Raw genomic sequence first — 22,655 nt, 5'->3', positions numbered from 1 at the left:
AAAATATTCAAAGACAAATAGTTTGAATACCCCTGCTTTAGCAAGAGAAGGTTTTTTGAAGAGCCACAAGTGTATCATTTTCAAACCAAAGTTTATAAATGGTGTTCCAGCCACCTGCCAGGAAGCTGTATTGTGGTAGGAATGCATATATGAACCACAGTCTTCAGAGACAACCTTTTCAATATAACATTTGTTTTGCCATTCTCTTGTATTCCATTTCATACAGATAATATAAGAAAGGCTTGAGAAAAGGCATGCATATGCCTTCAGTCATTAGGTTTGGCTGAATTTGGCCCTGGCAGGACAAGCCATACCTAGTCTAGAGGTACCTAGTGTAGTCTTGTTGAAAATTAAGCTGAAGAAAATGCCACCATTGGATTGAAGACTGCTTTAAACATTTAAGATTTTCATTTTTCTTCAAATCCTGTGCATTCCCTCTAGGCCTTTGGTACTTCCTGATGACTAACTACAGGCATAACGGAGCCTTTGTTATGAATTACATGCTGACTTTTGAATTCAACAAAGCCATGTTGTTATTTATGTTTAGCATTCACATAGAACTTTGTGTTTTTAAACTGTTGGATTTAAAGGTCAAGATTTCTGTCCCTTCCAAATGTTAAAGTTAGAAAAACAGAAGCATAGAATGTTTAACACACTTCTCTAAACAAACAGATCTCTGAGTAGTGCTGAGCTATTCAGCTTCCCATGGATTCACAGGAATTGGATGTCCATTCTAACATGGGCAGTTTTCATGACAGTTTCAAGTTGCTGAATTCACTTACGCAACATTTTACCTTGTTCTAAATGGAAACCTTTTCACTATAAATATGCCACACCAAATATACTGGGTGTCCAAAAAAAATGTATACACACTTTAACAGCTGATAGCTCTACTGATATTTCTTTCTTTTCAGATTTAAGCCATTGGAATTAATATTTATTCAAAGCATATATATATATATATATATATATATATTTTAAAACTAGAGTTTTTAAAGGCAATATCACACACATCTTGGAGTAATTTTGACATATTTGATGGTGGTTATTAACAATCATGATTATTTTTTCTAGCCTGTGAGAACGTGATGATTGTGAATCGAACCTATGGCATCCTAGAGAGTATACATTATCCAAATCCCTATTCTGACAATCAGCGTTGCAACTGGACCATCCAAGCAACAACTGGCAACACTGTGAATTACACATTTTTGGAATTTGAATTGGAAAATCACCTAAACTGCTCCCATGACTATTTAGAGGTATGTATTCTGAAGTTGAGTATATTACTGTATTTTCAAATAAAGTTAGGCAAGCCAAACTAGAAGGCATCATGCCTTGAAGAACCGAATCCCTAACCCTGACTTACACATCTTTAATACACCACTAGCCATGGTGTTTGAGCAGGAATATTTCATGCCATTTTTGCTGCATCATTGTAATATTAAAGATATTTAAGTTTTTAAATTATATGCACAAAGAACTATCTATGTTTTTAGCTTCGTTGTAAATTTCAGACTGACCGACCTCATGTTAATTAAATAATGCAGAAGGGGAAGAATAACTTCTATTTTTGGTTTGTTGTTTTTATGTTTGTTCTCTATAAACAAGAGATCAGAAATATGTTGGGTGTCACAGCCTTATTTAATACTTAATTTGCCTGAAATTAAGAATCATGATTTAGATTTTTGTTTTTATTTAAATTTATACTCACTTAGTTGGCTTTTCTTTTTGTAAAACAGAAATTTCTATTTGTTGTAATAATGACCACCAGTGACACTTATTCAACTCTCCATATATGGTACAATACTATACAATAAAAATTGCTTGAAAATTAGGGAACCCAAAATATGAGGTAATCTGCTATTTTTATGATATTTTATTTACAAAATTGTTATATATTTTATATGCAACATTTTTAGGGCTACAGATTGTAAAGTTAGGCAGCTACTTATTAATGTAATTATGCATTCATATATAAAATTATGAGATAATATGTTAATTTAGAAATATTGATTTCTACTCTCACACTTCATAAAGCAATTTTACTCAAACAATTTACATATATTTTGACATCTAGTTTTTTAATGAAATCACTTTTGAGTCATCTAATACATCAACTTTATATCCATTTACATTGTTAATATATAATACTTTTGAATCCACAGTATGATGTTTTCACTAGGAATCTTTCCTGAAGTGAAGTACCAACTCTGATAACATTAGGGCATTCCCCTATACCACCTGACCACAAGGCGATGAGGTAGTGTTTATTTTTTAAGGTGATCAATGATTTTTAGAAGCCTTGCTTGTAAAGACTTCCAACATCCAGCATTTGTAATGTTGAGGACATATTCTCAGGAAAAAATACTTTATCCTTGTAAAAAAAAGTTTAACTCTCTTTTTACCAATTCTTTAAAAAAGTATCTTTGATTGAGGTTGTTTCAGGTTAACATATCTTTTCCAAATAGCACATTTCTTTTTCAAAACATATAAGAGAAACTGCCTGTACTCTGAGAGGCTTTCTGAGGTTCTATAATAAGGATTACCTTGTTTCTGAGGGATAATTTTATAGGTTAAAGAAAACCTTGCTTTATATTTAGAAAACAATATTATAGAAATACTAACCATTGTGGTATTCAAAATGTGACACAACATAAAACAAACTTATAAGCACAAACTTGACAATGGTTTTAAAGTCCCCTTTCCTTGATCTAGTGATTAGTCTTTACACACTTGATAATGGTGTGCTTGTCTCATTCCATTTATCAGGAGTAGCCTCTTTTTTTTTTCTTCATGTAGCAAGATCTTGATCATTCTTTAAAAATTAAATGAAAAGTTGATGTTAAAGACCTTTATCGTACCACAAGCACAGTAGTTTATCGTATTATATTTTTCTGGTTGTGACTGTGTCCACATGCCCCTGGAACTCTGAGTTTTGTAAAGGTAGGAGCCATCTTCTACTCACTTTGTGACCCAGGCAGTGATTAGAGAGTTGGGAATCTTAAAGGATCTCAGTAAGTTAAGGTTAAATCGAGTATCACAGACATATTTTAGGATCAGCCTAATGACAGCTATTAATTAGTGAGAAATAACTGAATTCCAAACTGGCCTTTTGGTATAAGCCCTACATAGTCAAAGCAATCCTATCACCTTGGGCACAAACCAGAATAGAACTGATGGCCTTGCAGAGCGCTGTGTGTGCTGCAGTATTCTAGGCGCCATGCTGTGGTGTGAGAAAGCACAATGGGGAAAGCTGCAGAAAGGAGGAAGCTCAGAACTGGACTTTGAAGGAGGCTTAGGCAGAAAGAGTGGGGAGGAAATGAGAGGAAACCTCTCCAGGGACTGGACTCCATCTCACTGGACTTACTTGAGGATGGCATGGTAACAAGGTCCATCAGATAATTTTTGGAGGCATTTGAAAACCGTCAAATAAAAATTATTTGTTCCAGTAACTGCAGAGCAGCTTATGAGAGGCCCTTCATAGAAGGTGTTACAGGCATGCCATCTATCTTGTGCAACATGGATGGTGAAAGCAGCAAAAATACAGAACGAGAACCAGTTCAGCAAAGGCTTCCAAAGAATGATGCTGTTGCCAGAGGGAGGTGACTTTTTTCCATTTCTTTAAGCCAAGGGGCTTAAAGAAAGAGTGATCTCTGCAGTGGCTGGTCCAGGAGGGAAATATAAAAGCACAAATAACCATTTAAGGAGAGCAGAACCACAAACACAAAATCTATTTTCATTATTTTAATAACTTGTAGTTATTATTTCAAGTGACTTAGCCAAGTCTAAATTGAGCGACCATTACTACAGCCAGCATTGCTTAATGTTGAATTAATAAAACTGAAACTCTGAAAGGACTTGATTAGGTGCTGGTAGGACATTGTGCCCAACTTTACTGAGGGGTATGGGCGCCTAAGGAGCCTACTGGGAATCTAATCCATCCTTCAATATTTTGTCTTCTGGGCAAAACAAAATGATTGAGCTTTGGAAGTAAAATACTCAGTGGGAGGAAGGGTCATTTGTTTAAAGGAGTAACACCATATTGCTTATACAGTTATGGAAAGCTAACTTTAAGAATTATTCCTATATTTTACAACTTGATTTCACTTTGTCATTTTTGCTTTGAGTCTGAGTCTCCATGTGGAAGAGGAGATTTGTTACAGGTGACTGACTATACAAACAGAAGTGATGGATTTGGGAGAAATCATCACAGAGATGTACAGGGAGGCCAGAGCACGTGTTATAGATCAACAGGAAGGAAAGGAAAGAAGAAAACTAGGAGGTTATCATGCTATGGAAGCTGAAGGAAGAGAGTATAATAGAATGTGACAGGGATCAATAAGGTGAGATTCTCCCAAGGGGTCAAGAAAGGTCAGGGTTGAGCAGAGTCCCTTGGAGACCAGCATGACTGTGGGCAGAGCCCAGTTTGAGGGATGGTGGGAGCAGGAACAAGGCTGTAGTGTGAAGGGGCGTGAAGGGGAGAGAGTAAATGTAGAAGTCTAAGTCCAAGAATTCAATGTCTGAGTTCTGTCTAGAAAATCATTAAGTCTTGGCCTCTTTTCTCCAATCCTTATCCTTTATTTCCCTAACTGGTCCTCAAGTGACAAATTCTCATGGGACACCTTCCTTTGCCTGTTCTCTTGTATGTCAGTGTCTCTCAAAATGTGGCCCAGGATTGGATGCAACACTCCAACTAACCTATTCAGGACCAGGTATGCTGGGACTATGTCATCTGGTTCACATACGTCTGGTGTTGTAGGCTGAGGTTAAATGAGTTTATTGTCAGTCAGGTCATAATGTTGGACTATAGTAAGACCTATAATCTCCAGGTCACTTTTACATGAATTGTAATGGCTTTATAGCCATCTCCAGGATATTACTCCTCGTAAGTTACATTTGACTGTTTTGCTTGAGAATTCCATCACTTCATGACTCCTCTAAATCCTGATACTCTGGTCTGTAGAGCATTATTCATTTGCACATAGACTCATTGGCCATTGGATGATGCTTATTTCAAATACTCCAAAATGATAGGTTTCTTTGGTTAAGAGTATCTACTATTGAACACTTTTACAATAGCACCATTTAAACAACTTGGTAATAATAGCAGCTGATCTTTATTGAGCAGTTATTATTTGCTAGGTAATTAGACACCAGCCCTCTAATGTTGGAAACATACCCATCTGACAGGTGAGACAATTGAGGTAAATGCAGGTTATCCACCATCACAAAGATTATAAGGGGCAAAGCTAGTCTTTCCAACAGGTTCTGTGGCTCCAGGCGGATGCGTTTAGCTGTAATACTACACACCTCTATCTTTACACTCTTTCCTAATTTTCTTTCCCCTTCAAAGGTGATGTGAAGGAGTGGCCATGAAGCCCTTAGTCTACCACTCTAGTGACACCCTCACAAAGAGAAATGTGTTATTTTAGCATGGCTTCTCCACAGATAAGCATGGCCATTTATTATAATCGCCCCTTTCTCCGCTAATTGCTGATAAATTATTTTTAGCGTCTAATTTAGAATTTTTCAAAAAAAAATTACTGTCAATCTTACTCATCTTTGAAGTTCCAGAATAAATGTTTCCCACATTTTGGAACTTGACTACTTTTTCCTTCAGACCTCTGGCAGTCCTGTGTTTCATTGTTCTGTTTTATATTATTTGTTGCAGGTACACACTCAGACTAAACCATGTAGAAAAGATTAGTGTTTGTGAAAGGACTGTTACTCTGAGGAAAGTAAGAAACCTCCTGGCACACAGAGTAAATGAAAAAGCTAGGAGAGGGCAGGAACAGAGGCAGCGTAGTGGATTCTCTTCTCTGTCTTGCTGCTTTGTGGCTTCTCCCTGCATTGCATACACCATTCCCATCTCTCTCCCTCCAAACTTCCTCTGAGTTTTTGCAACCTCACAATTTCAGTTTCAACATCGCCTCCCCAGCCATGGCTCTACATATATTTTAAATCCTCATCTGAGGATATGCTTTTTGATTTCAGAAAGAGAGAGAAGAAAGAGAGAGAGAGAGATGAGAGATGAGAGAGAAACATCATTGGTTGCCTCCCACACTCATCCGACCAGGGATCGATCGAACCTGCAGCTTTTTGGTGCACAGGACTACAACCGACTAATCCACATCATGACTGTTTACCTCAAGAACTTACAAGCAACTAGTCTTTCCCTTATCAATAAATTACTGCACAGGTGGCTCATCTTGTTGAGCCTGATAGCAAAGGCATGGATGTAACCTGTTTAGGGACGGGTGCCCCTCCAGGCAGCATGAGCAGATCACAGATCTCTCTGGTCACTGATCACATGTGTGGGCAGAGGCAGACTCTGTGAGCAGGGCATGGATTCTGCTGTCACCCTAAGACATTTGTTACACACATCCAGCAAGATTACAAAATTAGTTCTGTAGTGATTGTACCTTTCAGTACTAGAGGATGTAATTCATTTCAACCTGAAAAATTTCATTTAAAGGATTGACTGTCAGATAAATTGGACTTCATTGTCTTTCTTCCAGTTTCAAAATCATACCAGGCAAGTTTCCACTTCCTCTTCATCATGGTATGCTATCTTCTGCAGGTGTCAGCTCAATCTACATTTGTATCTTCCTTTTGCCCTAATGATAGCTTTAAAAAATAGACATTCTTTCCTCTAACTGAGCTGTTTCCCACAGTTTAGCTAATTTGTATGTGTGCTCAGAAAATGATCAGGAAGCTCCTGTGTAGCCTCTTAATTGATTTTTTTCAGAGGTTTCCCCTTTTATTGTTGTAAAAGTTATCCCTGATTTTGTGGACAGAATTTAATTTTTTTAGAATTTGTCATTAAAAAAATTCTTTCCCTTTTTCATTGATTCTCTTTTCTTTCATTGTTAATGTTTGGAGTTCATGGACTCCTGTCTCCTTTTGAAGTCTGGCTCCTTAAAACCTGAGGCTGGTGATGATGTGTGCATCATTCAGGCTCTGAGGAAATCGACCTACTCTTCTCTTTTGGTCTCTTCTTCTGCATTAGCCACCATTTCGTTGCTGGTTTATATTATTTGTTGCAGGTACACACTCAGACTAAACCCAGAATTAGTCCAGGGTAGCACTTTTCTTCACTATTGACTTTCTGGAGAGGAGAGCATAAAAAGAACTTATCAGGTGCCATGCTTTTTTCCAGAAAAAGACATCTGAGAGATGTCTAGATGGTTGAAATGATCTCCCATGGTCACCCCTGTTTATCTCTTTTTGTTCCACTTTTTTCTCTATAAAAATCTGTAGTCTCTACTGAGGAAGAAGCTGATACTAGAAGATCAAGTCCCTACAACTAGCTGCTAAATCTGGCTGCATTCCAGAATCACCTGGGGATCTTGTTAGAAAAACATATTCCTAGACCTCACCCCAGACCTACTTAATCAAAATCTCTGGGGGCCCCCACAAGGCCCTGGTACAGCACTTGAGGCCACTCTCTATAGCCCACTTCTTCCAGGACAGCTCTCTTAAACCAAAGGACTTATATGCACGCATATTAGCATAACCAATGGACACAGACACTGGGGTGGTGGGGGCTTGCCGGGGCTGGGAAGGGATGGGGGAGGGGGTCAATTGGGGGAAAAGGAGACATATGTAAAACTTTAGACAATAAAAAATAAATAAATAAAATCAGCATAAATAAATAAATAAATAAATAACTCTCTCCTGGACAGAGATAAATATTTTAATAGTATCCTCTTAACATATTACCTTTGAATACCACTAAAGTTTTTTTTTCAACAGGTCTTATTTTTTCATTGGTAGAGCAGAATTATATGCTTTGTCTCATCAAGGCCTGGTGATACTGTTATTATATTTACCTCATTATGGGAAAATGTCAGATTACTTTAATTTTTTGAGATTTTGATTCTAAACGCTCTCCTACCTTTCCTTGTTTGGCACTATTGTCTTCCTTTACACCCTTTCATGCCTTTCTGTGCCTTTTCCCTTTTCACTTATGTCATTTTCTAGTCCTCTTGATTATGTCAGTGACTTCTGTCAAATGCATTTCCCACTAGTCTTTATAAGATTCAAATCCTCTTGCTGATATCATCATGTTCACCAGATGTTTATATCATTGTTTGTTACACTCCCATGTCCTCCTTTCAATGACAAAAGAATGCATTTTAAATGAAAGAATCGATGGAAATATCAATATCCCTGAACCTTTCAACCTTACATCCATGTTTTCTAAGTCTGAGCAGCAGTTTCCAACTGCGACTATAAAACATCAGGGCCCCTGTGATATGTAGTTAGTGAAGGTAATACTAGCTGTTGCGGAGGGCTCCTGAATTCTCAGATGCTTGATACAAGTTTATTTCTCAATGACATCAGAGTTCAGTGTGGGTGTTCCTTGCTTTCCACATGGTGATTCAAGAACCCAGAGAAAGAGGAAATCCCAAGGAGCTATGCGGAAACCCCATAGCTCTTTCTTTGACAAATGTTGATAGATGTTTCACAAATAAAGAGACCGAAATTCTAATAAATCTGGAAAAGCTGGATAAAACACAAATAGGGTTTGTTTTTCTGTTCAGTTTTTGCTGTGGTACTGCGTCCAACTGTTACTATCATAACTATGCATTGCTCATTCATTTAACCATTCATCCATTCATTCAGTTATTTAAATATATGTCAAATTTTAGACACATAGGCCATGATTTGACTATTTCAGCATCAGTTTTTCTTGTTTTCATGGAGGAGACAGGTATTAATCAATTTATCACACCATACAAATTTAATTACAAGCTGTGTTAACTGCTATTAGGGAATATTATTGGGTGCTCTGAAGACATGAAACGGGAGAACCCAGCTCATCTGTGGGTCGGGGAAGTTGCCCTGAGGAATAATAACTGAACAAGATGTGAAAGAAAGTTAGGGAAGTTGAGTTTGAAGAACTGTTGAGGATAAAGCCAGACACTAGTTTCAGTGGTAAGGACAGATTTTAATAAGAAATATACTGCTGCAATAGGGAAGGGAGTCCAATATGAACTAAACTCTTAGAGGGAGAATGAGGGAGACTGGAGGGCAACAGCAGGGGTTCCAGCAGAGTCAGGGAAGTGAAAAATTCCAAAGGCTTGTGCAGTGTCAGTGTGATTAGGCTGAGTCTGCTGCAAGTTAGGCAATGATGGAAGATAGGAGTCTTCCTCCCACAGAGACTGGGAGACAGGACCTTGTTCTTTCTGATGATGACATTTCAAAGGAATGGTTTTCAGATCCTTGAGAAAGACACTTCTGAATGTAGGAGATGCATGTACCTCTCAAAGGGAGAGAGGAAGGATGCACAGTTCTAAGTCCTTTTCAGTAGATGCTCTAAGAAAGGTGGTCAAGGCCTGTCCTCTGGGGTTGGCTGGTGGTGGCAGTCTTGAGCTTCCTCAGGCAGGCACTTTAAAGGGGATAGGGCATCCCAGGGATGCTGCCTAGAGCTGTTAGCAACTATATTAGCTGTTTAAGTCTTTAATGTGGGGGAATGAGGGGATGGAATAATTTGCACTGAGAGTTTGTAGTTTTTATAGGCCAGGCTTGAGGCCTAGTAGAGATGGCTGCCTGACTAGAGTTGGGTCAAGGAGAGAATCTTTGTCAGACCTTAAAGAAGACCAGTGGGCTAAGGTCCAGTGAGCTTCCAGGTGGGCGGGACCTGCAAGCGTAGAGTGTGGGCATGTGTAGAGTTTCAGTGACCCCCTGAAGAACAACAAGAGATCCTTCAAGTGTGACCAGAGAAATTGATTGCTCAGAGTAACACTTTTAAAAACTCCAGTTTCCATAATAAATTGAAGGGAGGTAAGGGTAACTCTGGAGATCCAGTGAGGGGTTGCTGCAGTCCAGGAAAGAGAGGTGATAGCAGTTCTTCTCCTTGTATGGGGAAGACCATAATAGACAGACTCAAGAGCACCTAGGAACTAAAATCCATAGAATTGGATAAATGTTTGGATGGGAGGTAGGTAATACAGTGAAAAAAACAAGGATGTTAGGATAAAGCCTTCTAGAACTGCGTACAGGGGTAACAAGCAGGGGAGAGAGTGGGGCTGCCCCTGGGGGGACACCAAAGGCAGCATCACACAGATTGGTGTTTGCCCAGAATTCTGACTCACTAACATCTATTGGACATTAGTATTCCACAGAACATTCTTAGGAAAGCATTATTCTAGGGATATTTTCTAAAATTTTCTCATTTTTATTCTCAAACAAATAAGTGAAACTTTTAAGTTCATGAGATACTAGAAAGTTCTCCTTCACATCTAAGATGTTTATTTTGAGAATGACAATAATGAATGTCCACTATGTACTAGACACCATTATAGACTCTTTGATAAATATTATTGCTTATCCTCATGTTATGTGGATAGTTCAGCAATTGGATATTTTTACACTCATTTAATAGACAAGAGAACTGGGACTGAGATAAGTAAGAATACTTAAGACTACATTGTCTAGGGCCATGGTCGGCAAACTGCGGCTCGTGAGCCACATGCGGCTCTTTGGTCCCTTGAGTGTGGCTCTTCCTAAGCCTTAGGAGTACCCTAATTAAGTTAATAACAATGTACCTACCTATATAGTTTAAGTTTAAAAAATTTGGCTCTCAAAAGAAATTTCAATTGTTGTACTGTTGATATTTGGCTCTGTTGACCAATAAGTTTGCCAACCACTGGTCTAGGGGATATGAAGCTCCATTCAGACTCAGGTCCTTCTAGCTGGAGTGAGGGCTCTAAAGCCATCTAGGCTCAAAGCTTGGATTCGCCACATTAGCTGTGACCTTCGGCATGGAGTTTAACATCTTGCTGCCTCAGTTTACTCATGTGTAAAATAAAGGGAACAAGTACACCTACTCACAAAATTGTTATAAGATAATCTACACACCTGGCACATATTCAGTACTCAAGAAATGTTTCTTATTATTCTCCCACACTTCTCTGGAGGGAGCACAATTCCCTTGTGGTCATTCATATTCTGCCTTCAAACATTCACTTGGGCAGTGTAAGTGTGATTAGGCTGAGTATGTTGTAAGTTAGGCAACATCTATTGTTTCTTATCCTTATAACAGCCTCTCTCTCTTGCAAACGCCATCTCCATCCCCCGTGACCTGTCACTTATGAATGGCCGCTCTTCCCTTGTGAGGTCTGACCTCCTCTCTCAGGCAGAGCCTTGGTCTGGTCTGTTTAGAAGCTCTGATCATTCTGAATTTGTTCTCTTTCTCTTCCAAGTTCTCTCCCTCCATATATGCAGTGCTTGATAGGACTTTGATTTCTTTTATCTTTTAAAGACTTTGCATCCTGTCTAATAAGTGAAATGTAAATAGTTTGTGTTTGCAGCACACATCACTGTTGGTTACATGATTCTCTAGAGATCTCAGACACAATGACCTCAGTTTCCAAATATGTTGGTTTAAAGATAAACCAAAATTGGAAACAACTCCAGACGCTACTCTTTCTGTTGTGACTCTTCCTGTCTTTTTCTGGAGGATTCTCTAGAATTAGAACTGCTTAAACCAGCTCTCTTATATCTGCTCACTACTATGGGAGGCTAATAAGCAAAGATTTAGTAACTCATCTATTGCTCACTCAAATGAGAATGTCTTATAGGTGCTCAAGCTATACAATAGAATGTACAACCTTGTTCAGTAGTCTCTGTACTTGTTCAGTCTAACCTAGTGCTTAAGATTGAAGACTGGAACCAGATAGACTGGGTTTAAACCAGACCTCATCACTCAATAGCCAGGTAACCTTTAGCAAGTCACTTAGTTTCCAGGTGCCTTACTTTCCCCATCTATAAAATGGGATAATCATTGTAAATGAGTATATATCTATATCTATATCTATATCTACCTATATATATTGTGCTCAAATGAGGGTGGGCAAAAGAAGGTTTACAGTTGTTGGTATGGAAAGAAACATGCAGATTATGATTATCACAATAAATTTAACTCTATTTTGCATACTCACAACTACAAACATACTTTGCCAACCCCTGTATAGATTGATCTATCTATCTATCTATCTATATTTAGTCAGAATAAAGCTTGGCACATAGTAAACACATAAATATTCACTGCCATTATTTGCAATAATTCTAATGTAAAAGAAGAACGTCAGATATAGAGAAATTTGCAAATAAAGAGCCTTTACTTTTTTAGGTTGAGATACGATTAATAGTTTATTTCTTAAGACACTTAATTTCCCTCTTGCTTTCTGTCTGAAGCCTACTTCATTAATGTATTTTGACACTTCTCACATTTTAGTCCACTCATTGTACTAAATGCTCTGTTGAGAAATATAATGAAAAATATGTTGATTCCTTTGACTTACAGGACTTCTTGCTATTATCACTGTAACTTAAAATAGTTTTCATTATTCTCTATTATTACAGAGAATAAGGACTTCAATATATACTTGACTTTAAAAATTCTTATTTAAAAATAAATAATTACCAATGAAGGAAACAAGAAAATATTCTCAAAGAGTTTATGCCTTTTAAAATGTTGAATTACTAAACTTTTACATACCTCAGTTTCCAGAACTTTATAATAGGGATAATAATACCACTGCATTATAGAACCATGAGAAATTTTAAATTAGGTAATACATATAAAGGGATTATGGAGTTCCAAAATGGTGGCACAGTAAGTGGAAGCTACAATGACACTCTTCCAGGACAAAACTGGGATTACAACAAAAATATGGACAAACAATCCTGAATCACAAATGAAGACTAGCTGGAGAGAACCCTGATAACCAAGGATGGAAAATGGAGACTGCATAGAGACTGGCAGCCAAAATGAGGAGACAAAAAGAAAAGGAAAAAAAAAAGCCAAATGAAAGAACAAGAGAATTCTCTAGAAGAACAGCTAAATGAAATGGAGATAAGAAATTTATCAGATATAGAGTTCAGAATAATGATTACAAGAGTACTCAACAGCATGAGAGAAGATATAGAAACTATGAAAAAGACTAGTCAGAAATGAAGAATGACATAGCACTAATAAAGAACAGATTGGAAGGAATACACAGCAGATTAGGGGGAGTTCAGGATTGGATCAGTGACTTAGAAGACAGGGTAGAAAAAAATCACTCGATTAGAGAACCAAAAGAAAAAGCAATTAAAAAACAGGAGAAGAGCTTAAGGGAGCTGTGGGTCAACATGAAATGTAACAATATTTGCATTATAGGAGTTCCATAAGGTGAACAAAGTGAGCAAGGGATAGAGAACATGTTTGAAGAAATAATGGCAGAAAACATCCCTAACCTGGTAAAGGAAATGTCACACAAGTTCAGGAGACACAGAGAGTTCCAAGAAAGAAGAGCCCAAACAAGCTCACACCTAGACACATCATAATAAAAATGCCAAAAATTAAAGACAAAGAGAAAATCTTAAAGGCAGCAAGAGAAAAGCAATCTGTTACTTACAAAGGAGCACCCATAAGGCTGTCAACTGATCTTTCATCAGAAACTCTACAAGCCAGAAGGGAATGGCATGAAGTATTCAAGGTAATAAAAAGCAAGGATCTGAAACCAAGAGTACTATATCCAGCAATATTTTAGAAAGATCATACACCATGACCAAGTGGGATTTACTCCAGGGATGCAAGACTGGTCCAATATTCACAAATTAATAAATGTGATACATCACATAAACAAATTGAAAGATAAAAATCACATGATCCTATCAATAGGTTCAGAAAAGGCACTTAACAAAATCCAGCACCCCTTTTTGATAAAAACTCTCAGCAAAGTGGGAATAGAGGAATCAGACCTCAACATAATAGAGGCCATATATGACAAACCTACAGCCAACATCATACTTGATGGGCATAAACTAAAACTATTTCCCTTAAGAATAGGAACAAGACAGGGATGTCCCCTTTTACCACTCTTACTCAACAAAGAGGCCCAGTGCACAAATTTGTGCACCAGTGAGGTCCCTCGGTCTGGCTTGTGGGATCAGGCCGAAACCGGCTCTTGACATCCTGAATTGCCAGAGGGTGAAGGCCAGGCTGAGGGACCCCACTGGTCCACGATCGGGGCTGGGGATGGACGTGGGAGGTTAGCCAGCCAGGGAGGTTTCCAGAGCACGTCTGGCCCATCTCACTCAGTCTCAATCGGCCAGACCTCAGCAGCAAGCTAACCTACCAATCAGAGCATCTGCCCCCTGGTGGTCAATGCATGTTATAGCGACTGGTCAACCGTCTGCCCCCTGGTGGTCAGTGTGCATCATAGCGAGCGGTTGAGCAGCCTTAGCATATCATTAGCATATTACACTTTGATTGGCTGAATGGCTGACTGGACAACCAGACACTTAGCATATTAGGCCTTTATTATATAGAATAGTATTGCAACTCTTAGCCTCAGCGAGCAGAAAAGAAGAAAAGATAAAAGGAATCCAAATTGTAAAGGAGGAAGTAAAACTGTTTTTATTTGCAGATAATATGATATTTTACTTGCAAAATCCTAAAGACTCCACCAATAAATTACTCGATTTAATAAATGAATTTGGCAATGTAGCAGTATACAAAATTCACACCCAGAAATCAATAGAATTTTTATACACCAATAATGAATTCCCAGAAAGAGAAACTAGATAAATAATACCATTTACCATTGCAACAAAAATAAATTAAGATACTTAGGAATAAACTTAACCAAGGAAGTAAAAGATTTGTACTTGGGAAATTATAGGATGTTGAAAAAGGAAATAGAGGAAGATATAAATAAGTGGAAGAATATATTGTGTTTATGGATTAGTAGAATTAACATAATTAAAATGTCCATACTACCCAAAGCAATCTATAAATTCAATGCAATCCCTATTAAAATGCCATTGGCATATTTCATAGACCTAGAACAAATACTTTAAACATTTACATAGAACCATAAAAGACCCCAAATAGGAATAGCTGCAGCAATCTTGAAAAAGAAGAACAAAGTTGGGGGGAATCATAATATCAGATATCAAGCTGTATTACAAAGCCACTGTGCTCAAAACAGCCTGTCACTGGCACAAGAACAAGCATATGGATCAATGGAACAGAACAGACAACCCAAAAATTATCCCAAGCCATTGCACTCAATTAATATTTGACAAAGGAGGCAAAAGCATACAATGGAGTCAAGAGAATCTCTTCAATAAATGGTGATGGGAAAATTGGAGGGATGCATGTAAAAAAATGAAACTAGACCACCAACTTACACCATACACAAAAATAAACTCAAATGGGTAAAAGACTTAAATGTAAGTCATAAAACCATAAAAATCCTAGAAGAAACCACAGGCAGAAAATCTCAGGTATAGTGCTCATAGCAATATGTTTGGGGATACAGCTCCTTGGGCAAGGGAAAGGAGAAAATAAACAAATGGGACTACATAAAAAAATCTTTACAGCAAAAGAAACCATCTACAAATTGTAAAGGGAGCCCACTGGATGGAAGAACATATTTTCCAATGATATACTTGATAAAGGGTTAGTATCCAAAATATATAAGGAACTCATAAAACTTACCAAAAGGAAGACAAACAATACAATTAAAAAATGGGCAAAGGCCCTAAAAATACACTTCTCCAAAGTGGACATACAGATTACCAAGAGACATATGAAAAAATACTCTAAGTCACTGATCATCAGAGTGATGAAAATTAAAATGACAGTGAGCTATCACCTCACACCTGTCAGAATGGTTACCATCAACAGATCAACAGGTGACAAGTGGTGGCGAGGTTGTGGAGAAAAGGGAACTGCTGGTGGGAATGCAGCCACTATGCCACTATGGGAAACAGTATGGAGTTTCCTCAAAAAATTAAATATGGAACTGCCGTTTGACCCAGTGATCCCATTTCTATGAATATATTCTAAGAAACCCAACACCAGTCAGAAAGAATGTATGCACCCCTATGTTCATAACACCACAATTAGTAATAGCTAAGATCTGGAAATAGCCCAAGTGCCCATCAGTAGATGAGTAGATAAAAAAGCTGTGGTACATTTACACCATGGAATACTCTGCAGCAGTAACAGAGAAGGATCTCTGACCCTTTGAGGCAACATGGAAAGACCTGGAGAGTATTATGCTAAGCGAAATAAGCCAGTCAGAGAAAGACAAGTATCACATGTTCTCACTCATATGTGGAATCTAATGAACAAAATAAACTGATGAACAAAACCAATCTAGAGACATAGAAGCATGAAACAGATTGTTGACTCTCAGAGGGACAGCAGGGGTGGGTTTGTGGGTGGGAAGACATATAACAAAAAACTTGTATGCATATACGCATAACCCATGGACAGGGACAATAGGGTGGTGAGGGCCTGGGGTGGGGAGCTGTGGAGGGGGGCCTAGAAGGGATTAATGGGGGCAAAAAGGGACATGTGTAATACTTTTAACAATAAAAATTAGAAAAAAAACAAATGAAGGGCTTATAACAATACTCAGCTAATACATATTTATTAAATAAATATTGCTTATCATTACTTCAACATAAACACAATTTCATGGGTTAATTTCGGCCATCTAAAACATTCTGCATAAATGAAGAGCTATTTCCCAAACAGCTTCCCAATTGTGATGAGCACAGATTGGCCTCATGTGCTGAAAGCAGGGCTTCTGTCCTTTCAGTCTTACTACAGAAGCCTCAGGATTCTCTGTCTGAACCTAAGAAGTGTGCTGTAGTCCTCTTTGCCAGTTGGAGAAAGGCAGAGAAGCAGCTGAGATTTATGGGTCTGTGCTGACTTTCATCATCATGGCACCTCCGCAGACACTTCCTGACAGATGAGTCATGCTTCCTGGAACTGTCTTTCACAGAAAGTTCTCTTCTAGGAGGCCTGGCATTTGGCTTAGAATTCAGAGATAAGTTATTTCAATTCTGTGTCTAACTGCTATTCAAACACATGCATAAAAGTGACAACAGTATTCCAAACAACTCAGTGTATGTCTCTCTACCAGATGAGCCTAGCATTGCACAAAGCGTGATCTGGATTCAAAAGGAGTTTAGGATGAAGTGTATCTATTGGTTAATTAAGCCAAATATGTTGTAGTGTCGATAAGTGTAACCAGAAGCATTTTATAAGAAATTAAAGATGCTAAAGTTGCCCAAGTAAAAGGTTATTTAATTATAAAAAGTTAAAATGAGTGATATATCAGTGGGATTACGCTCCCTTTTCTCAAAAGGAAATGCTGATCTTTCCTAACCATCCCTCACAATAAAGGATCTTCATGCCGTTGCTTTACTTTGCTGCAGTTAATGAGGCAAACCCACCAGCTTTCCATAGAGAGCCTTTGCTCTCAGATTCCAAAGAAAGTCTGTGTGTTCCCCCCTCACTATTCTCTCAAACATGAATACAGAATCCGGATGAGTAATAATGAGATCTAACAATACTTTCCACACTATCCGGAAGCCACTAACATTACACTAGATGCTCAGAGCTCAAATTGCTCTCTCTCTACCTTCCTTTCCTAGCCTCGGTCTGCTCAGCAAGGCCACCGGAGGCAAGTAGTGGAGGCCTCTTCCACCATCTAACAGGCGCACAGCGATCAGACTTCCAAATTTTAAACTTAGGAATCCTTGTTTTAGTTAATTATAGACATTTTCTATGTTTTAAAATAGGAAAGATTTTCTCTTGTAATATCTCAGAAGTTTGTTTTTTTAGTGTCAACTCTACTCCTCAGTTCTTACATTTACTGTTTAATGGGCTTTCTTTCCCACTGTCCAGAGTGGGCACGAGTCTGCATGGCAGGGCGTTAGGGTCTCTGGCTCCGGGATCTGTGATTTCACCTTGTTCTGTGAACAGGGAATATTCCTCCCTGTTTCTGAGTCCATCTGTAGCAGATGCTGAGGCTTTTAGGAGGCAGAATAATTCTTTTAAATGTTTAGTACTTCACTGTAGCGATCCAGTTGGCAGAGGGAAGGCTGCGGTTCATGGAATTAAATGTTCACGTACACACGGGAGAGTGTGCCAGGCTTTCAAAGCATTTCCCTCACCACAAGGGAGGGAATTAGGCATCTAGTGCTCCATCAGTGACTATCACAACTTATGTTTGTAAGGAGTCTTTAGTCCGTGAACATCTCAAGCAGTGTTTTTAAATAAAGAATTAGTCTAATTAATAATAAAAACTTAGTGACTATAAAAAAGGAAGCACTAGGAACAAAATATGGTTTTAAATTAATGTTGGGGGAGATTACCTTATATAATAACATTTTAATGGGCTCATTTTCATGCATAATCTTGCGATACACATAAAATACTATGGATATAGACAGAATAATATTTTTACTAGACCAGCTGGGTATTGAGAACCTAAAAAGGTATGAAATTTTGAGCCTGGAAAAACATTACCAGTGCATATCTACATTGCTATGTTAATTGGTCCCCAAAGATAATGCTTCAAAAATAGGCTTATCTGATCACACCAGAATCCACATATTGTCATTGCAGGAAATTTGGAAAATATAGAAAAGGCTAGATAAAATAAAAATAACCTAAATTACATCACTATTGATAATATTTGGCTGTATTTCTTTCCTGCAGCTTCTCCCTATGTGTTTATTTTAATATTCTAAGGGGATCAGTCTCTACATACTCATCCCCCCATAACTTTTTTCCCAAGAAACAAGAGCTTGTGAATGTTTCTCCATGCCACTTATTATACCACATCATTTACAACAGTGCATCTTCCAGCATCATAGGACAGCCAACAATTCTTGTCATAGAGCATTTGAAGTCTTTTCAAATACCTACTGTTATAAACAATGCTGCCATAAACATCTTTGTAGTTAAATCTCTGCACACCATCATGATTAGACAATGATTAAAAAAAAAAAGAAGAATCAAATCAGCCTCGGTGGCTTCCAAAATGAGTAATAGAAAGAAAGCAGAAATAAAAATGCCAATGCACCATTAAGAGCAGACAGCAGCCAACCACTGCCTGGAAAGGAGACTATCTGGTCTCTATTTGTGACAGGCCTCTCATGCTGAGTGACACAGAGTAATGTGGTCTCCGATGGGTTTCATGTTGTCATGCGATGCCCAGCACTGTGAGTCATTCTTTAATTTTAGACCGGTGTTTCACATTTCCTGCCCCACCCTGTCAGCACATGGCTGCATGGCTTTTCCTGTGCCTCGGGGAAGATGTGTGCCTGTATCAGAGTGCTCTGTGTGGGACCACGTGTCTAATTGTTGGTGGTGAAATGGCACCGGGTGTTCCCAGCGATTAGGCCTTGGTTCAGCAACCTTGGTTCCTGAGTTCAGCTACCAGTAAGAGAAGAATTCAGGGCCAAGCAACTCAAATCATAGTAAACGTTTATTTAGAACGTCCCAGGGGTAGGAAAAGTGAACCAGCTGGGTGGGGGCTCAGGAAACAAGTTACAGAGACAAAAGAAGGGCCCTTGGAACTTAGGAGAAAGAAAGGAAAGCACACCGGCGAGCTCTAGAGAGCAAGAGTGCCCTGGGTTCTTTGTCTTCCTGGTAGGGACTTAGGGGAGGTCTCAGGGGGAGGATCTCTATAGAATATTCTTTAGCTTTCTAGGTGTGTCTCCTCAGGGTCTGGGTCTCCACTGATGGATTGGTACCAAGGCAGGGTCATTAGTCATCACAGCTGGTCCTGATATCAGCCATGGTATCCCTCTGTTTGGTTTTGCTGCTTTTCTGGGCCTGGAGCTGAAACACAACTGAGGCCTCAATATTATCTCTAGTTTGACCAAAACTCTGTCTCTGTGGGCAACAGACTGAAGGCTCTGCTTCCAAAATCATTTGATGCGGGTCAGAACCTCATTGTCCGAGGGTTTAGTGCTTAAGGGACTGGTTGTGCAAGGGATTGCATGGGACCTGTACGAAGCTATTCTCTGGGCCCCTTGCTCCTCCTCTAAATGGACCTACTGTGTGACCAGCGACATGCCAGGGGAGGGGCTGAACCGCATGGCCAGCGATATGAAAGGTCAGGAGGTCTAACGTGCATGACCAGCCATGTGCTAGGGGAGGAAAGGTCACCCTGGGGGTGAGGTCCTTGTTTTCTCAGTTTTTCTGTTGCTAGGCACCCGGGCTTTCTGCCGCAGGCTTGTCATCTTGCTCTGCTCATGCCTAAGTGCTCACCACATCACGGAGGAGACTTCGCCCCCCGGGGCCATCCCAGAGCCACCTAGAGTCCGCCATGCTCCGTGTATCCGCTCTCCTCTCAATGTCCGTGTAATTTATGCTCCACAATTTGATTAGTTTCCATCCCTGGGCTTTTCTCACCCACCGTGGGAGCCTTTACTCCACTCTGTGATGCTTGTTGGACATTTCCTACTGTTGTTACAGGGCCAGTGCAAAGCCCTTCACATTTAACGTTAACTCCGTAAGTTCCAAGTTTATCCAGGAGATTTGTGAATAAACTTTGGCAGCAACATTCTTAACAAGTACTCTAAGAAGGCAGTTCCCATGGATCCGTTACAGTTGTTTTTCAGGGTGGGGAAATCTGCAGAGATGTTCCAACAATTCACCAACCTCCACCCCTTTGGAGCTCCAGTGACTAAGCAGGGAGAACTGTGGGCTGGCCCGACAGAAAGGGCAGAGGAGGCTGCAACAGGAAAAAACACATGTAGAGCCATTTTCCTTACCAGGTTTCTCTCCCCTCTCCACCTCACCAGGGCAGCGCTGACAGACTTCCTAAGGTTCCCTTTACTACCACCTCCTGCCATGATCCCCCATCTGCCGCCTCCCTGACACCAACACCACGTTTTCATTTCCCTCCACAGTATGATTTGTGTAGGGCCGTGCACCCTGCACATCAGGAGAGGGTTCAGTCTCCACACACCACTAGGTTGTCTTAGCAACACGTGGTAAGTCATGGCCGTCCACCTCCTCAAAGTGATTCATTGATTTGTTGCTTCCCTGTCTGGTCGGTCAGGGGTGATTTCTGTGAACTGTTGTACATAAGTCAGCTCAAGTTCTCTCTAGCCACCATCTTTTTTTTTTTTTTTTTCTCTCTCTCTCTCAAAGCTATTTCTGGAATAGTTACTTTGGAAAAAAATGTTGGTTCCCTTTGCCTCTGACCGAGAGTTAGAATAACATTTTGAGCATATTACAAATGCCAGGCCTCACACTTAAACTAGTACATGATTTGTCTCACTTGCTATTTAAAACAACCTTATGAGATTAGAACAATTATGAGGCCAAATTTATAAAAATACTTTTAATTAAAGAGGTTAAGTAATTTTTGGAATATGATATTCTCAGCATATTTTAGAGCTGGGCTGAACTGTGAACCTAGACAGACCCTGACCACATTGAATATACCCTACTGTGTTCCTACAATGCAATTTCTTTCCTGCTTCCAAATGAATTCTAATCTTCTATTAGTGACATTGACTTAAAAAACACACCACTGTATGAACTCATTATGTATAGTCCTCAGAAATTTAACTATCTTTCTTTATACTGACTAGAATTTTTGTTCTCTACAATTATTAGGGGATTCTCCATTACACCTAGAACTCTCCCAGATAAGTTATTTTAATTACATATTAAACTCTGAAGGATAAAGTTTTTGGAATTTTTAAAGATTTATAATAGAAAATGGACCAAAAATTTTTTTTCCAGAAGTGTCTCCATATTTTAATGACATTACCCCAAAGAAACTTTTGGTTTAATTTAACTACATTTACTATATTTATTTAGTTCTTAAAATTAGTACTCTACTATAAAAAAAGAATGTCCTTCCAGAAAATTTTCAAGTAAATAAGAAAGACAATAGTTTTTAAAAGTATAAATTAGATTCCAATCTAAAATAGAAAGCCCTGAGTTTTAGTTGTTATTATGTTTCTAAAATGTGTTTAGAAGTTAGTCTATATACATCCCAATCTCATACATATGAGATAATTTTATTCTTTCCAGTTACACACACACACCAATAATTAAGCAGCAAGAGACACTTTGAAAGTACACTCTGTTCTGAGAGTCCTTACAGTTCATGAACTTGATTCCCACTGAGGGAGCAGGCTGAGGTGCACATTAGCTGACTGGGTTCCTCCAGACTTGAGTTCCAATGATTCCTAAAGTACCTATAAAACACTTAATCTTATAGAAATTGTAAGATATGTTTTCTGTCAGTGATGCGTTTTTGGTTTCATATTTTCCAACTTAATATTTAGTAGGAATCCACAAATCATTTTATATTGCAACTGGATTCTGAAGTCATAAATGGTCTGATAGCCTATGCATGTATCAAATTATCAAAGGAAGTAGATAGAAATCGGTAAATGTGGCTAGGCAAGAGATTTCCTTCCTCTTTGAATGTCCTAAGAGTGGTTGAGATATTTCATAGTGGGGGAAGGATCCAAACCACAAAAATCCTAAATGAATAGTCTCCTTAAGGGAATAACTGAAAACATTCTACAAAAGAGGTTTTGTGTAGACACATATCCACATTTGAAGATACATTTAATGGCTAACTTGAAAATATAAGCATCATTTCAGGTATTAAAAAAAAAACCTATAAACACAGTTACACAAATGAGAAGTGCATATTCAAAGTGAGACTCTCACTCTTTCTCTTCTTAATTTCTATTGGTTGCCTTTATATGGCTTTAATTCCAACCTCACATATTTGTTCAGACCTAGTTGATGTTTAGGCTTTCCAAAAGAGGGGAAATCATACTCTTAGCAGGACCAATGCTTGCCAGTA

At 38.7% G+C, this 22,655-nt stretch overlaps 1 protein-coding gene across 1 annotated transcript in view; it reads left to right on the top strand.

The window, feature by feature from the left end:
• The window catches only part of CUBN (cubilin), a 296,326-nt gene that overhangs the window by 74,262 nt on the left and 199,409 nt on the right, over nucleotides 1-22,655 (top strand). The window contains exon 27 of the mRNA XM_070408021.1: nucleotides 1,075-1,262. Within this exon, the coding sequence (XP_070264122.1) occupies nucleotides 1,075-1,262 (188 nt within the window). The remainder of the gene's footprint in view (nucleotides 1-1,074; nucleotides 1,263-22,655) is intronic.

The sequence above is a fragment of the Myotis yumanensis genome, unplaced genomic scaffold (assembly GCF_028538775.1).
Source record: "Myotis yumanensis isolate MYYU_CA2020_CCGP unplaced genomic scaffold, mMyoYum1.0.hap1 SCAF_1, whole genome shotgun sequence".
Taxonomy (NCBI): domain Eukaryota; kingdom Metazoa; phylum Chordata; class Mammalia; order Chiroptera; family Vespertilionidae; genus Myotis; species Myotis yumanensis.
Note: the sequence above shows the minus strand (reverse complement) of the source record. Positions and strands in the feature narration are given on the sequence as shown.